Source organism: Halichoerus grypus, chromosome 5, assembly GCF_964656455.1.
Source record: "Halichoerus grypus chromosome 5, mHalGry1.hap1.1, whole genome shotgun sequence".
Classification (NCBI taxonomy): Eukaryota; Metazoa; Chordata; class Mammalia; order Carnivora; family Phocidae; genus Halichoerus; species Halichoerus grypus.
The window spans coordinates 29,764,350-29,782,911 of NC_135716.1; the positions used below are offsets into that span (position 1 = coordinate 29,764,350).

General features: G+C 41.8%; 1 protein-coding gene across 2 annotated transcripts in view; it reads left to right on the top strand.

The window, feature by feature from the left end:
- The first annotated feature begins 6,159 nt into the window (after positions 1–6,159).
- RSPO2 (R-spondin 2) overlaps positions 6,160–18,562 on the top strand; it is a 154,741-nt gene continuing 142,338 nt past the window's right edge. The window contains exons 1-2 of one of the 2 annotated variants that reach the window (XM_078072089.1): positions 6,160–7,051; positions 7,425–7,694. In XM_078072089.1, the coding sequence (XP_077928215.1) occupies positions 7,601–7,694 (94 nt within the window). In that variant the 5' untranslated portion in view covers positions 6,160–7,051; positions 7,425–7,600. The remainder of the gene's footprint in view (positions 7,052–7,424; positions 7,695–18,562) is intronic. The other variant, XM_078072088.1, reaches the window with a different exon arrangement.

An 18,562-nucleotide genomic window follows, 5' to 3' on the forward strand; every position in this document is an offset into this window, starting at 1 on the left:
ATTTCTGTCCCCCAAATCTCGTGTAGATTCCTCTTTTAGCCAGCTCTAACTCAAAATCATTACATGACAGGGGATTTGGGAAATACTGTTCCCAACTTAACCCCGGTGACAGTACAAACAAACAAACAAAATGACCCATTCTCTTGACAATCTGGCATCCACACACCTCTACTGACCACATTTAACACCCAGATGAAGACAAAAGCAAATTTATACTTCCCCAGAACATGGCACACCTACCCACACAGAAACATACTGACTTTCTTCCCAAAAGAGGATACACAAAGTCTCACATGTTCCTTTATTCATCTTTTTTTTTTTTTAAGATTTTATTTATTTGACAGAGAGAAACACAGCAAGAGAGGGAACACAAGCAGGGGGAGTGGGAGAGGGAGAAGTAGGCTTCCCACTGAGCAGGGAGCCTGATGTGGGGCTCGATCCCAGGACCCTGGGATCATGACCTGAGCCGAAGGCAGACGCTTAATGACTGGGCCACCTAGGCGCCCCTCTTTATTCATCTTGGGGTGATAGTCATTCTTTTAGCTGAGTCACACTCATTATTTCGTATTTTGTGGTTTAATACTATGATACAAGGTTGACACAATTTACACATGTTAATAGCAAAGGAATAAGAGATGACAAAATATTGATATTTGATATTCATATCCAATCAAGGAAGAAGTGCTTATTATCTGTTTCTGCAACTAGTCATGTGATTGTAGCTGGAATTTATAACTTACTTTTTCCCTAGGACTGAAATAGATAGGCAGACTAAGAAAGTCTTACTTGATTTGTATAACAGAGAACCTTTAGGTCTGGCTTACAGAAACGGAACTTGAGTCACCACAATACAGAGTCACAGCCCCTTAACCAATCCCAGACTTGAGCCATTTCACAGCCCCAGAGCTCCCTGAATGTAGAGGAGGTCAGGTCTCTTGAGCAAGAATCCTCACTGTGAGTCTGTCTCCTGGCCTTCCCCAACAGGACCTAGGGCCATTTACTCAGATGACTGTGTTTTGGGGGACTAACATTAAATTATTAACACCTAAATGTCAAGAGATAATGATATACTATATGTTAATTGAATTGAAACAAAATAAAATAAAATGAAATAAAATGTCAAGAGAAGGGGCTTATGAAGACTGGGTAATTAATGGCATTTTGGCTTGGGTCCATCTCCCAATGGGCCTAGTGTGTCCCCAGATTCACACCATGGATATTTCCTATTCTGGAATGAATAGTTCGAGCAGATATACTCAGCAACTAGAAGAACCCCCACATTGGTTCTCTGACCTGTGTATATATTTTTGTATTATCATGTATATAATGTATGTATTGTTATTTTTAAATTTTCTACATTGTTTCAAAGTTAAAGTGGCTTATAAAGGGGAGCCTGGTTGGCTCATTGGTTAAGCATCTGCCTTCTGCTCAGATTATGATCCTGGGGTCCTGGGATGGAGCCTCACGTAGTCGGGTAGTTGAAGTCGGACTCCCTGCTCAGTGCGGAGCCTGTTTCTCCCTCTCCCTCTGCCTATTGTTCCCCCTGCTTGTGCTCCCTCTCTCTCTGTCAAATAAATAAAATCTTTAAAAAAAGTGGTTTATAAAGATGCATGTAATACTGCAAAGTAAGTATATTAAATAAGTGAGAAAAACACAGCAAAGGGAAAATAAGACTAGAAACAAAATGGAGCAAGAAATTAGACTAGTATATAAAGTGCTTGCCTGTCTTGTACACTTGCTGATGGTAAGCCACAAATTTGTTCTTGCACGGTAATTCAATTCATTATAATTTTAAGTTAAAGACAAACGAATTGCTTAGGAGAGGTGTATCTATTTCAGATACTTGTTCTGAAAAGAGTTCTGGGAAGGGTATTTCCTGCTCTCAGAGATTACCTGTTCTATTGTTTATCCCAATTAGCATGGCTAATTGAGTGTCAAATAAAACATTCTCTTCACATTTATGAAACTGAGTCTAAGTCTTAAAATAGCTGGGAATCATTTTGTGTCTCTTGTCATTAACCAAGTGTAGTAACACTTCCTTCCAGCAACCACATTCACACAGAAAAGAATGGAAATGACACATATTACTTTAGTTCAAAAGAGTTCAGAGCATACAAGATTAAATAAAGGAAATAATTGTAAAATGTCGGATCAAATCTTGAGTTTTTCTCTTATGAGCTGGTCTGAGTTGGACTTCCTTTGAAGAGAGCCTCCTGGATCTCTTCCATGAGGATGGAGAGCAAAATGAGAAATAAGCCTTATCACATCAGTCTACAGACGAGTTCTCAAGTGGCAGAACATTGTATTAACATTTGGAGAAGTCAAATATTTACACATTTTTCAAATGTTAAATAAGTGATTATGGTGTGGCTTTTAAAAACAACAAATTAGCTTGGATAAGGACTGGTCAGTGACCTTGTGAAGATCTTTCATAATAACTAATTTAATTATTTCATACACAATATAATAAATGAACATAGGCTATCACATACAACTAGCAAAATATTCAGCTTACATTTAACAGGAAAAAAATTATACTATCTATATTGATACAATGGCAAAAATGCCATAATTTGTTTTGTGGTAATTAATGTATAATTTCTAGACTGGAAGGGCAAGTACAACATCAACAAATTTCAACAATGAGTAACAAAATAGTGTGAAATTTAGATCTGAGAATATGAATATCTGATAGCATAAAAGATAAGAGAACTCTAAGTCCATTAGCTAATGAAAATGAGAGTCAGAGCCAAAGTCTACCAAATCTGTGAATATAAATAGTTAAGAAAGGGTCAGAAAATTTTAAATCTGTTATAATGTAGCCACATCATGCAGTCATAAAGTCACTAATATCTTATGGTTTTTAACATCAAAAAATGGATTAGAAAACTCCCAAATGAAAATTTAAGAAGAATGGCATGGGGAAGAGCTTTTACAAGTATGACACAAACAGAAGTCTATACAAGAGAACACTGACAAATTTAACTACATAAAAATATTTTAAAAATTTGCAGCACAGTAATTATACACATTAAAAACAAAGACAAAAATCATAAAGTTAAGAAAACATATGCAACAAAAATCACAATATTATATGTGTGTATATGCATATATATACATATATACATATGTGTGTATATATTCTACAAAGCAAAAATAAATGACCAAGAACATAGAAGAAGTAAACGATACCTTTGGAGGGTTCATGGAAAAGGAAATCAAAATAGCTTGAGCATATTAAAAACATAATTTTATTTAAGAGAAATAAACATTGAAACTATTGAGGTATCACTATTTGCCTAGGAGTATCAAGTATGAGAACATGTTGACCAGCATATAAGGAGATGGGCGTTTTTATACACTGTAGTTTGATAGAACCTCTGTGGGAGGCAACTTTAAGAATGCACACACACACATACCGAACTGTTTGATCCAACTTTGCTACTTTTAGGAATCTATAACACAAAGGTAAAATGAACCATGAAAAGGTTAACTGAAGCATTGCTTATAACAGAAAAAGATGAAGACAACCTAAATGTCTTTTGGTAGGGAGCTAGTTAAATACAACCATACAATGAAATGATACGTGATTGTGTAAAAAGAACAGGGAAGTTTTTTATGAGCTGATACCAAATGAACTTTAAGATGCATAAAAAAAATAAAGGTGCAGATTAGTGAATACAGTTTTCTACTAGTTGCATAAAAGACAGGGGAAGAATATATTGAATATAGTATGTTTATAGACATACACACACACATTTTCTTGATAAGCACAGCATATCTCTGGAAGTATACTCAAAAACTGAAAAGTTACATCCAGATAACTGGTAGTCTCTTAGGGGAATTGGCTGGCTGGGGGAGAGACTTTTCCTTGCATCTTCTTAATTAAGGATTGAATTTTAGCTGTATCAATGAGTTACAAGTCAGAAAGTAAAGTACTCAAGTTGCCTTCCATCTATAACATCATTTCCCAACCCTGCCCTCACTTGACCTTCTCTATCACCAATGAGTGGTATGAAGTCAATCTCACCAGTGTGTTTCTCTGTAAACAGACACCAGGCACATATCTATTTATAAAGCTAGTTTAATGAAACCACCATCTAAACTCAGTTTGAAGAAAAAGTCCACTGAGTCTCCAAGATGGAGAAACTGTGAGCTGTGAGGCTCAACAACAACACATTCAGAGTTTAGAAATGAAAGGAAGCAGAAATATGGGATTAAAGTTAATGATAGTTTAGGATCTGCTTGGGTTGTATTTTTTAGTAGCAAGAACATTCCTGGGTTCTTGAGATCAGGAAAAATATTCAGTGAATGGCACCAAAAAAAAAAGTCTGCATTATCAACAAAGTAGCCCCTAAGAGATTAAGTGTGAGCCTCTAAGTACCCCAAGAACTAAGTGTGACAGATTTTTGAGGTTCAGTGGTATCCTCTAAAAAGCAGAGACAGACCAGGAGCAAGCACACGAACAAAGGAATTAAGACTCTTCTTTTCTCCCAGAGCCCATTCTCGTATTAAGAGCACCAACCAATCTTCAACAGAAGTGGCGCTGTTAAAAATTTTTTTTTTTTATTTAAACGAAATTGATCCAGGAGTTCACTAAACTGAAAAGGCTCTGTGGCTTAAAAAAATTCCAGCTGTGCAACCTAAATGATTGAAATTATGGAAAGTAAACTTTGAAGACAGAAGGTTGAAAGGGGTCTGTAATTTAACTATGAATGACATCTTTCTACCTTGAAACTCTATCAAAGATGAGTTTGTCCTCACAGTGGTTAGACCCCATAGAAGCAGAAACTTCTTGATAGAAACAGAAAATTGCGAACCAGAGCATGGCAGAGATGGAAGAGATCTTGTTCTAATTTCTTAATACTGCCAAGGAAACCGAGATCCAGGAAATTGCCAAAAGTGATCCCAAGGTGGTTAATGGTAGAGTTAGATCTACTTGATCTTGTGCTCGTTTTGCCCTTAAATATTTTAAAAGAAAAAAATAAATATTCTAAAAGACACTGATAACCACTGATCTTGAAGGGGTCTCAAAGCTGTACAGAAAGGCAGAGGGCTTAGAGAAGTCTTTATTCTCCCACGGACTTAACTTCTTTAGAAGTGCAATAAATTTGGTGTGTGCATCCTGTGAGTGGTATTTATGATAATGGAGGGATATCTCCTGGAATATCCAGCCATCAGGCTAAATGCTAGACCACTCCCTAAGTTGAAATGTTTCCAGTTGCTTCCAATTCTGTGATAAAAATCAAAGACTCTGAAAGCTGAGAAACAGATCCACTGTTCCTGCAATGTGTTTTGTCAACTCTATTTGTGCCCTGTGGGCCAGTCTCAGAGGCTGAATTTTCTTATCTAGGAAATGGGACCGGTGACCTCAACTCAGATTTATCTTAGATGTTCTCAAGCATGCATAAAGGAAATAACACTGAAGTTCTTAGCACATAAATATTGTTATTTAATAGTGATATCTGTAAAAATAGTTATGGATAGACAATAATGGAATAGTTAATAAACATGACTATTCTAATAGTCTTATTTCAACAGGATTGTGTCAAGTTTCTAAATTTCTGAATATCTGAAACTGAAAGCATAGAAAAGGAAATTTAAGTGGCATAATATGCTAGCATATGGTCATATCTACAAACATTCATTCTGCCATGGTTAGTAGTAAAAAAAAATAATAATCTTATCTTTTGCCTAAGGAGTAAATACTTTCATTCATACAGTAATGAAGGCAGGGCAGATTTCAACAAAATGAAATTAGGTAGGTTCAAAAAATAAAAAAATAAAAAAATCAGGTAGCATCAAGTGTATGTCATGTAACACTTCGTTAAACAGTAGTCCCCAAACCCAGGGCACCCAGAAGTTTAAGTCAGGAGTCTTTAAGGTGGAGGGAGAGAGGAGGATTATGACTGAGAAATACTTCGTGGAAAGTGAACTTTTCTTTAAAGAAGCAAGGTCCCAATTTCTTGAGTCCTGTAAGCAAGAGACCACAAGTTTTTGTAAGTTTTTCTGGAGAAGAAACAAAGTCAAGAAACAACACTTCTGAGGATAAGCAAAAGCTATTGGAAATACCCCTTTCACTCGCTACACTGAGTGCGCATTTTAATTTCAGCCGTGCTAACAGATCTTCCTATAAAACAAAGCCGAGATGTAAATTAAAAAGTGGCAGAGGTGTGGTATCTTTCAGGATGCAGCTCAAGTTCAAACTCAGTCTGTCAGAAGCAGCAGTCCCGGAAGGGATCTCAGGAAGGATGGTCTAGGACGAGCCAGCAGTCGGTCAGATCCTCCTGCAGGAAGGTCAAGGCAGGGGGTTGGAACCCACCGCGGAGCCCTTGGGGGTGAAGTCAGCTGGGCTCCGTCGCCCGGCGCTGTCCGGGGGCGCCCCGGCTTCCAGCTACACTTGAGTTTAGCCGCGCACTCCAGGAAAGCCCGGAGGGGATTTGCCTGGGTTTGGGCTCGCTGGAATCTGTCAGCGCTCTTTAGGACCTCAGGGAAACCCGATGGTTTCTGGCTTTAGGACCCAGGAACTCCGAGGCAGCCTGACATAGATGCCTTGGACCACAGCACCACCTACTTATAGAAGCATCCCGAGCCTCAGCCGGGCTGCATCTCCGTCGGAAAGTGCGCTCGCCACATCCCTACGGTCTCGCGGGAACGTTCTGTTTCCCACAGCTTGGAAAGGGAGAAATCCTAGCTGTGAAGTGGCTGTGGAGTAGAGCCCGGGAAACCGCACAATTGGATAGGGACCTAGAGAGTGAGAGCTGGTCGTGCCGGTCGCCCGAGGAGCGCACTCACCGGCGGGGACGCAGCATCCCCGAGGCTGCTGACGCGCCCTCTCCGCCGCGCTCCTGCTAGGCACCGCCAGCCCAGAGGACCGTGAGAGCACTGCGAACCCGCGGTGGGCGCCGGAATCGCGGAGCTGCCCGGCGCTCCCGGCGCCTCTCGGCAAACTTTTCCCGAGCCCACGTGCTAGCGAGGCGTCTCGCTTCCCCGGCCCGGCATGGAGCGCCGCGCCTAGGCACGCCGCGCCGTCCGAGACGTAAGTGCCACGGTAGGCGACCCGCGTCTGGCCACCGCGGCCACGGCGCTGGCTTGCCCCACCGTGGGACCCGAGGGCCGAGGGCGGCTCCTTGAACCCTGCGCCCTTGGTGCCTTTGGAGCTCTTTCCTTTCCCTGGGCCGGCCGCACAACGCCCTTTCCCCCGGGTCGGAGCCCGCAGCTCGGCAGGGGTTGCTAATTCACTGATTGTAAATCACCTTTCCCTCCAAGTCGCCCGCAGCTGTGCGCTCGGGGTTAAACTGCCCCGCGGCTCGTGCCAAGCGGTGGGTTCGCGCCCCCCTCCCTCCCCTCCTTAAATTGGGACGCGCGAAGAGGCGGCTGTCTCCCCCGGGCGCTTTCCACTGTTTCTCCTCCTTGTCTCTCAGGTTCAAGGTTTGAGAGATGCTGACCGCGCCGAACTGACTAGTGCGGGGGGGCCCCCCGGGCTAGTGGCCACTCGCCCTCTGCGTCTTCCCTGGCAGCGCGGTGGGCGCCGGCTCCTCGGATGAGCTATCCAGTTCCCCGACTTTGAGAGGCGCCTCTGCCCCGCCCGACCGCCCAGATGCAGTTTCGCCTCTTCTCCTTTGCCCTCATCATCCTGAATTGTATGGATTACAGCCACTGCCAAGGCAACCGATGGAGACGCAGTAAGCGAGGTGAGTCCTGCTCCGCCCGAGGTGCGTGGGGTCGGAGTGGGGGCGGGTCGCGGCACTCGTGCCGGGGCGCCCCGGGCTCCGCTGGGCAGACCGTGCCCTCCACCCCGCTCGCGCGCGCCACCGCTCTACACTTTCTGGGCCCCTGAGCTCGGCAGAACGCCGTCTTTTCTGTCCTCAGAAGGCGCTGCGAGCCGGAGCGAGACGTGCTGGAGAGCCGGGTGAGCCCGGCGGGCGCTCAGGGCTAAGTGGTGTGGTCGTACCCGGTTCGCTGACCCGCTTCTACTCCTCAACTCCTCTCTTTCGCTCTCCTTTCTAATCGGGCATCCATTGTTTCTTGTTCTTGTCTTTCTCTCTTTTTAGTCCTCTTAACCATCTCCCCTGTAGCTCATCTGTGTCTACCTTCCCCACCCACGTGCGCCCCAGATAGCTTTAACACGGCCTAGAGCTGTGTGTGTGTGTGTGTGTGTGTGTGTGTGAGAGAGAGCGAGAGAGAGAGAGAGCGAGCGCGCGAGAGCGAGCTGAGGAGGGGGTACCAAGTCAAGGGGGAGGACCTACATTTACAGGGAAAGGGCAAAATTGATCTCTTTTTCTGGAACCTAAGACTACGTGGGATGATTTATTGAACTTTCTGCTTTGAGCGGCAACTTGTACGCGGGTTTTCTGGGGAGCGCTGGCGCGCGGAGTGATGTTTTGGGGACAGGCCTGACTTGGCTATCTCCATATACTTCCCTCAAAAGTAGCTGTTTCTGCTCTCAATGAAATTCACTTGAGGCTTTTTAACCGCTCCCTCAATCTACATCACTTGTGTGCTCTGCGGGGAAGGCAAGTGGAAGTCTCCAGAAAGATTTCAGAGAGCTGGCTTTCCGGCAGATTTACTGTGCGCCTATTTCTGAGTCCTGCTGTGGTTGCAGCTAATCCAGCTGCATTTTAGGGTAAGGGCTGCTAGACACAATGAAGTCTTCTGGGGGGATTTAAACGCAACCCCAACACACACACACCCAGTCCGTGCATTACCCGGCGCATGGAAGGTGCCCAGCAGCCCCCCTTAGAACTCTGTCTTCGTCTAGCAATTTGGACTTCTGCACGGTTAGAATTTGTCTTGAAGTTAACAGATTTTGATTTTTTTTTTTCTGGGATGTAAACGTCGCACTTGACCTGTGATATGATATGTTTAGAACTTGTTTTATGGCATCTCCGGTCCTGCACCCAGATTTTGGAGAGAGCTCTTCGCGCCCTAACTTTTCATTGCTTTTTAGGATGTCCTTAAGCTGTTGCCACATACCCCGAGGGCTGGAGATTGGCGGGCCCGAGGGCAGAGCTCGGATAACTGGTGGTGTGCGACTTCCTTAACCTCCGCTCTCCAGTTGACGCTACGGATCTGGTTTTTTAAAAAGTCTGCTCTTTTCTCTTTTTCTCATTCCTGGCATTCGGAAAATGCTTATTTTCAGAAATAGTTTCGCAGAAAAATGCTAGGGAGAAATTTCTTCCCAGAGGCCGCGAAAGTTTAGTACTGATGTTCGTCCTGAAAAGGTCCCTTTCCATCTCCTTCTCCACTCCTCCTCCACTCCTCCTCCCCACTGGCTCCTTTCTCCACCTGGTATTTTCTTTTGAGGTATTACTCGCAGATCTGGCAATTTTTGGTTACACTGTGGTCAAAAGTGTGTGGAGAGGCTTTAGCCCCTCTTACCGGCACAAGGTGCTGTCTACTTGGTTGGAGAAAAACAAAACAAAACGGAGATGCTTAAAGTTCGCGCAAACAGAGAAATTCCTAAGACGCCTTGCCAAGTAGTTGTTTATTAGATGACTGACCAATTCCGTGAGGTCTTTCTGTCCCCGCTGCCTGTCCCACTGTGGCCGAGCGAGGAGGTATCTAACCTAGTGTTCTGGGAGGACTTCACCCCGCGGTGCTGTTTGAGAGCGGACGTTACAGCACCCCCGCGGCCAGAAGCGGTATTGCAGGCTCTTCCCGGCAGTGCCATCTCTAAAGTTGGCCCTGTGCCCTCTTAGGTATCTGACACAAAACCTATTCATTTCAAAGCTGCTTTGGCAAAATCTCCTAGCAATTACCCTCCACAGCCCCAAGTGCTGACACTTAGAAACCCAATTCTAAAGTGTGCAATAGTAACTTTTGCCAAACCAACCTTTCGATTTAATAAAATTCAACTGCTTTCAACTATGTGTAAATTGGTAAGGCTGTAAAGAAAATTTTTTTTATCAAAGTTTGCATTGCCCCCCCCCCCCCGCCCCTTAACAGATGTCCCTTCCCAAATTCCAAGTTTCTGGCTAAAATACGGTTTTTAAAAGTGACCACACTATCTGTGCCAACAAAGGGTGTACTGTGTTTTTAATTAAAAGTGGAACTACTTGAAGGCCTGGCCAGACGGCATAGGGTGATAGTAGCTTTTCTGTTTTGCAAGGAAGCTTAAGGATTGCATTGTGAGAGTATTGAAATGAATAGAGATCTAACTCAGGTTGTGTGAATTGTCCCTCTTCACAAACTTAAGCTGGTTTTAATTGATCTCATGTTCACTGATTGATTCTACACCAATTGTTGCGCTTACCAAACAATTGGCTTGCCCAAAGGAGATTGATTTAAATTAGTTCCTTGGTGAATGCTTGACCACTAGCCAAATCATGTCAGCAGTGACAGTTGACATACTAGAGCCTATTGTGGTACCAACATTTCCCCTTTTCCCTTTGTTTTGGATGGTGGCAGTTAAATATTACTTTCTAGGGAGAAAAGTGATTAGTACCTTAAAAAAAAGTGTTGTGGCTTAGAAGATCAGTTATTTTCTTGGCTTTGTGCTACTGTGTAGGCAGCAGTGATACTAGGATTGGTTAGGCTGATGCCTGCGAGCTGATTTTTTTTCTTCTTCTATATTCCATCTGCAAATAATCAAACTTTCACTGTGGAGCATTCTCAGAACTCCTTTGGCATTATGTTTAGTCTGCTCTATGATCTCAGATGCTCTGTAATATCATTTTCTTAATGAAATAAAATTCTTGGCAGAGATTAGATAATTTAGTCAGTTAAAATCAATTGCATCCAGTTTGGAATAGAGAGCATATATATCACTTAACTGTATGTTCTATTTCAAAATAGAAGCCAGAGGACTGAGAGATGAGAATGTCAACCTTAGCTACTGTTGACCAAACCTAGTATGGGGGAGACCATCCTAAACCGCACCACCTCGCTCTTTCTTCCCCGTCTTTAGAAAACAAAATCCTAAAATAAAAATGTATTTGATCATCATTAGTAGGGCCTGGTAGCATTAATTTTTAATTAGTTAGGCACAAACACAATAGAGAATGAAAATTGTGTAGAGAGGAGGCACATGCCAACGTTTTGAAAAACTGGGTGACAACTCACGTTTTGTCTACATGGTAACAGTTGTAATTCATTGGCCCTCTCACCCCACTCATTCAAAAGCATGGTCATTATTAGCTACTGTGAAATCCCACTGCCTATACTTGTCTTGGAACCACTTAGGATTTATTTGTATGGTACACTGGGTAGATTGGTTTCATTTTTTGGAATAGTTGTAAGCCACATTTCAGGTTGAATTACTGAAAGGTGGATAGACAAATCATAACTTTATTATGGTTTCTGGGATTCTTGAGCTTGGTATGCAGTGACTTAATTTTCTATCTCCTTCATTGTTTATATGCCCAATCACATTTTAACCAAGGATCTATGAAAACTTCTTGATAGAACGCCTTAAAAAGCAGTAAGGCTCCCAGATATGTGATTGGTGTTTCTGGTGGTTGGATGGTAGGGGGCATAGTATAACAAGGGTTTCCTGCCTAGACTTTTCCATAGTAAAGCCTCAGCTTCTCCCTCTGTAACCTCTCATTTTCCTTAAGATTAGATTTGGCTTCTTCCGTGAAACTGAAGTGTTTATCACAAACAGTGTGGGATGTTTCTTGTAACTGAGGTTGGTGAAAAGCCTAAACATCTTCTCTTAAATACTATTAGGGATAAATTAATTTTGATGAAGAGATTTGGAGATATTTGGCTTTACAAGTACTATTAATGATAGTTTATTTCTCATTGGTATTCTTTCAAAAATACAGATATGTCCCATGGAACATACTTACCTACACTTAAATGAGAAAGCTTTAAAAATAGGTCTTGTATATTACCTTTTTAAAGTTCCAGAGTATTTCTGAAAATTTCCTGTGATGTTTAACTTTGCATGTAAATATCCTCTTTTCTTCTCTTAATGGGCTGTTTTGTTCTTCTAGCATGATTCTGAATTTTTCTGCCTAGTATCTTACCAGGGCACAGAGGTTAAAAAAAACTGCTGTGTTTCAACCAACCTTTTATTAAGCTACTGAAATTTGGAAGTGATTCAGAATAGGTGATGTTCTCCCAGGCCTCCATTTAATTCTGGCTTTATCTGCTTATAAATCCAGCTTGGGTAGAATCCAATATTTGCAGAAATCACAAGTTGGAAATGACACTTCTAATTGCTTAATGCAAAACCACCTCTTGATTTATTAAGAGACTAATTGGCCAGTGTATGGATTACCCAGGATACTTTTTACTTCGTTCCTTCCAGCTGACTGCCTTTTAAACCTCATCCCCACCCCCATGGGGATAAGCACTCCTACCCCTCCTAAGTGCAGGAATAAATGATAGACAAATCATTTGATATAACGCTTGATAACCACTCCGCTAAAATGGGGTGATAAGCCCTGGGATGAAAATTGTTTTAAATTTTTTTTTTTACCCCCCAAAATGTCATCATTTTTTTCCCCATTATCTGCAGTGCTGCATGTTCATATTTATACATTTCCATAATTTTAGCTGGAATAAATATGGAAGGTGCTAATGATGGGAATTTATGGAATACCTATGGAAGGTGCTAATTAGTGCTGAAGAGAACAGATACGATTAGATCTATGCTCAGGAGGGGATATATACGTATAGGTGTGGGTGTGGAAAGAAAGGGGTTGGAGATGATAGGACTATGAAAATCAGATCTTTGGAACTAAAAATGATTTTCATTCTTCTTTCCCAGTTACTGTCTTGTCCTCTTTCTCAGACTGGATGGTGGGACCAGGGAGGGGGAGAGGGAATGAGTAAGGTGAGTGTGCTTTTATTCTTCCCAAGGCCTGCCCCTAACTGTTCTGCTCTTCTCTAGGACCTCTCCATGCCAGTCACCCTCTTTTAGAACACGCTGCTTTCCCCTAGTCCTAAAATTCTTAATTTCCTTCTTCCTCATATTGCTTTCCTATCCCTCCCTTTTTCTTCAGTTGTACCCTTCCCTTCTATTGATTAACAATCCTGTTCCATTCACCCTTTAATCAGTTACAATATGCCTTCTGCATCCACCACTTTATTGAAAAGATTTTATTAACAGTCCTCCTTATATTCGCCTCCTTGCAAGGCCACCAACATGGTGGCAGCCCTCCATGACTTTTTCTGGAGATAGCCCTCCTTTCTAAAAGAAAGTCTCTTCTTCTGACTAGTGACCTCATACTCTAGTTTTGCCTTCCGTATTCTGCCCATTTCTCTTATTTAGTCCCCTCATTCAGAGGAGGTGTAGACTAGTGTTTATTTTCCTTTATTCTTTCCCTTCGGGGGATTTTACCCATCCCTGTATCTTCAACTGTTACTTCCATGTGAAGTCCTTCAACTCCAGCTTCAACTTAAAAAAAAAAAAAAATTTTTTTTTTTCTCTTTAGCTTCAGATTCTACTCCCCTCTGACTTCCCAACTACTGCTGTATGGTTAGATATTCTGTTCCATGCACACGCAAACTTGACAACTCCTGTCCCCATCTGTGCCTTCTCCCAAATGTGTTCTCTGCCTGTGTTTATTCTATTCATGAGGTGTCTATGAGTCAAAGCTGAAAGCCTCCCTGTAGACTTCGTCTTCCCTATTGCCTCTTTCATTGGTTCATTCAGTCTTAGTGAGTCTACCTCTGAAAGGTTTATATCCACGCCGGCCTTTCCATTCCCAAAAGTACCCTCATGGGCTTATCTCCCAGCATCTACTTCTTCACTCCATCCTTTATGATGCTGCCATGTTGAAGGTTTCTCAACCACAGATCTGATCATGTGACTTCTGTTAATAAACCCCAACCCTCCAGGTCTCCACACTGACTGCAGAATCCATGCCAGCCTCTTTCGCACGGCTTTCAAGGCGGCCCGCACCCCCTATGGCAGGTCGTTTCCAACTTTCCACCACCCTGGAAGCGCTACATGCTTAAGCTTTACCGGGTTACTCCATTTCCAAACACACCATGCGTTTTGAGGTTTTTAAGCTGTTGAGCTTCTGAATGCCCAGCTAAAGTCACTGCCTTTAGGAAGCTACCCTCCCCCCTGGAATTTTCTGCCTTTTTTCTGAAGCCAGAGTCCATTTTTCCCTCACAGCTTTCTCAGCTTTCTGTGCGACTCTTCAAGCATGCTCTTATTTCCCCCTTTATCCTGGTTATTTTGCCAAATGTCTTCTCCTTACCATACTTCAAACTCCAGTTGGGCGGAGCTTCTGATTCCTCTCTGTATCCCCAAAGCAGGCCTCACAGTGTGCTTCTCCGCAAATTGTGGCTGAACACAAAGTCATCGACTAGGAGATCTTGGTTGCCCTTAAAAGAACTTTGGTGACTTAATGAGAAGATTTAAAAAAAAAATTTCTAAGTTCTTTGCACATAGTTTAAGTTTGAATGCATTCTTAGATAATAGGCATAATCTCATTATTTGCTATTCTTTAAAGACAAAAACCATTGAGATATAAAACCTCCCCCGCCCAGCCCTCATTCTGAAGTCTCTTCTGATAATCTTGAGAATTTCACAGAGCACCCTAGTGCCTATTGGTGTGTCTGTAAATACCAGCTGATTATTTCAATGATAGAGCCGTCCACATGGCAGGGGAGTTTGGGGCAGGGAAAGGGAAATTCTGGGGTGGGGTAATCTAGATTTTAAAAACATTTCTTCTAGAGAAAGGGTCAACCAAAGATTTTTTTCATCCCGAAACACTTTGTCCAGAGGAATAATCATTTAGGAGAAAATAAAAGTGGTATTTCTCTTCCTAAAAGGCAATGATATTAATAACATACATAGAGCAGGGAAAGTATTCAACCTGCGTTCTTGTGTTTGTGACTTGAGTACACCAGAACTATGCAGACCATCGAGGAGGGACGCGGGGGCGTGTGTGTGTACAAACTCTTCTGCACGTGTCCATAGAGGACCTAGGTTGGATGGTTTGTTTTGCACGGTGCCTTCCGGGAGAGCATTGACATTTCACTATTTGGAGGAGGTGCAACCAGTTTGACAGAATTGGAAAGTGAAATGTGATTTTTAAAAACTAATGGCTAAGTGGAAAGTAGCTAGAACGAGAATGTAGTTCTCCTGAATTCCTTGGCTTTTCCTGTAAACAGGACATGACCAGCATAAATGCTCATTTAAAAAAAAAATCCCCTTTGAAGCCATTCAGGAGTTCTTTGAACCACAGACTTTTATTGAGCCTCAGAACTTCTACAACTCCTGATTATGCTGATAAAATAATAAGTAACTGAAGGCTGAATAGGCGGGGTAACTGAAGTATAGGACCACAGGTGGGATCTGGTTAAAAAATTCTTTTTGCATACTTGTATTGCTCAATTTTTTAAATCATTCTTTGTTTTTTAAAGAATTATTTTTGTATAAATTTTAGGAACCTCTTATTTCTTGTATTCCAGTTGCCAGAACAAATGTGTGTGTCTGTAGGTGTGTGCTCATGCAGATGTGTGTATATATATATTTTATGTATACTCACATGTTAATACCATCATAATCAGAATAACCAATCAAGATTAGAGAAAAGCTATTAAATATTCTTTACTCTTAAAATGTAGAGAAACTAATTATAGGTAGCTTTCCTTCTTACCTAGTTGCTTGGGGGAAAACCCTTAAAATTTATTTAAAATCTTTCAGTTCTCATCACTTGAAGGCTCTTAAGTGCAATTAAAAAGTTTAGCTTACTTAGCACATTTCTTTTGAGCAGGGTTTCTTAACTTATGGTCCAGAGATGGAGCCAGGGTTTTTGTGAGTCTCCTGAAACTAGAAGCAAAACCTTTCTTCTTAGGGTATAGAGAGAGGATCTAAAGCTTTCTCTGAAGTCTCAAAATGGACATGGTTCATCTGTTTCCTTCAATAGGTTAAGAAGCATTGGTTAAAGTAATAGGAGGTAGACCTTCTTAACTAGCCTGATGCCAAATAGCTGCTTCAAATTGATATGCACATTTGTTTTCTAAAATTTTATTTTCCAGGTGTCCGTTTCCAGTCATTTGCCGTGTATATATTACACAATATGAGGGAATATCAGAAGCACTATCTCAAGACTTATCTCAGTAAATAATTACTTGGCTAATGATCCCTTACTCAAAGACAATGGATGTTTAATTCTCTCCATTCTTCTAAAAATGTCTGTAGAAGTACAAAATACAGAATAAGGGGTTTTTGTTAAAATCCTCTTCTCATATGGTCTAATTTTATCTCAATAATAAAACAGAATATAGAGTCTTTAAGAAATTGCTGTTGCAGTTTCCCAGCTGATGACCTGCGCTGGCATGGACGTGACTCCTCTATATTGTGCTGCTGGTTCACAGATTGGTCAGAACCAGCCTGAATGTTCTTCAGTTCAGGTCCAGGGGGCTGCTGCTGGGTGTTTGCTGCTGGGTCGGCACATTTTATAGTTTTTCTACCAGGATGGCCTTCATGTCTCACCTATTTATTGCTGGATACAACTTGCCAACCAGCCCTTTGGCGATTAAAACTCACAGACCAATAGAGGGCACACTTTGCATTCTTTTCCTTGTGCTTTGTTCTCTGATGGTCTGTAGGATGTGTGCTTACTTTGTTTTGTCCCGTTGGTTCAGGTGGGAAAACTACTGTGCTTTCTCCAGTAAGATTGATGCTGTGATCATCTTGATACCCACACAGAAGGAGAAAAAAAGACCAAATAAAGCGCTTTCGGCCTCACTGGGGCATTTCTGGTTTGGGTCCCTAATCCTTTTGACAAAGCCTCACTGAAAGGCAAACTTAACCAACCCTCACAGTTTTAAGATCTGTGAGATAAAGATTATGTCAACTTAGAGGTGGATTCCAGCTTCTACAGTCACTTTGGAAAACATTAGTTTTATTAAAAAAAAAAAATTTCCATGAAGTGCATACCTGAAAATTCAAGCAACTGGTAAAATTTGGAGTTGTCCAAAACAACTGCAAATTAATACTTGCCAATTGTTTGCCAAAGTCTTTAATCTTTATGGAGAATATCCATTTCTTTTAATGAATCTCTCGTTTTGCCTGTTGAGAATAATGAAAATTATCTGATCTAATTTTGAAAATCCAGTGTTTCTTTTGTTTTTGTTTTTTGAAAAGGTTCTCTTCCCTCATGTAATGAAGTCTGATGGAGGATTTAAAAAATTCTCTGGCTCCTCATTGTTCACCTTACCTGCTGTGTTCTAGTGCCTCCTTATAGATAAAAGCTGGCTTTTAATGTGCGGGATTTGCTAGATCATCATTATGACTTTGCATATTTATCACGCTTCCCCCGCCCCCCCCCCCCCCCCGAGACCAGTTTTCAGTTGAGTTGAATCCTAGTGGAGTTAATATCCCTATGACCAGGTGGTGGATCCTGTACCCATTGCGCCTCCCCCACCATAGCCTTTTGGGGTAACTCTGGTATTTTGTTGTTGTTGTTCCTTTCCACTACCATCACTGGTCCTTAAAGACTGCACTGAATTAAAAACACTTGGCAGCCCAGTGGATTGAGAAGAATTGCACCTGGGGCTCCAAGTTAACCATCATGAGATATAAATTAAGGCAGTCCTGGTCTTTGACTTGTCATGCCCTCTTGGTAGTTCTTGTAGGTAGAAGAATACTTTAGAATTCTAGTTTTTGATGCTTGAGTCTTGATGAGGTTTTAGAGGTTTTTTGTTTTTGGAAGTGTGTGTGTGTGTGTGTGTGTTTAAAGGTCAGGTTTATAGGGGAGTTTTGAGGAACTCTTGGGTGTTCTGGGCCCTTCTAAGATAAAAGGAAGTGGCGGAGAACAGCTATAGGTTGGGTGAGCTGAATGAGCAAACTAGCTTAAAATTTTCTATTTAAGGATCTGGAATCTGTCTAATGTTTTGCGAGAAATTAAGGCTGTCCTATCCATAGCATTCCTTCTACTGGTGAAAGATATCTTGTGGTCACTATCCTTCCATCAGGTTAGTATAATAGAGAAACTTAGTCTCCTAACTTTAACAAAGTAATTTAAAACTCCAATGTTTGATAATGGACAGCTGTGGTTCCCGGGAGCATGACTAGTGGGTTGAGGTTGGTTGTGGAGTTTGGGAAGCCACTGACCACAACTTCTGCTGGTCAGTAAATCATGCAGTGGCTGATGTGACTCTTGACTGAATCCTGTCAATTATGAATGATTTTTTGTTCTGCCTTTAAATAATACTATTCTGTAAAGTGACCTAGGGCTTGGAAATTGTCCCTTGAAAGTTGTCCAAAATTATGAATTTGGTGCAATGTAGTTGTTCCCTTATGTGGAAATAAAATAGTCCTTTGCAACTGCTATGGGTGATCAACATGATTTTGATTTGAAAGTGACTCAGTACTAACTATTGTAAAGTCTTTGGCAAGCTTCAAGTAGTCCTCTTTTTGCTGAATTTTGAGAGAAAGTTTTGAAGAGATGGGAGAGCCTGCACTTAGGAGAAGAGTGAGCTGGAACAGGATCACTCCTGTTCAAGACTTGTGGCCTGTCATGTAGAAAAAGGATGTGATTTATCCTAACTTTTGGAATTAGGGGCAAAATGAAGGAGGCTTATAGGAAAATTCCATTAATGGAAGAGACCCTTTCTTGATAATCGCTGGAAATTGCCTTTTTCCAAC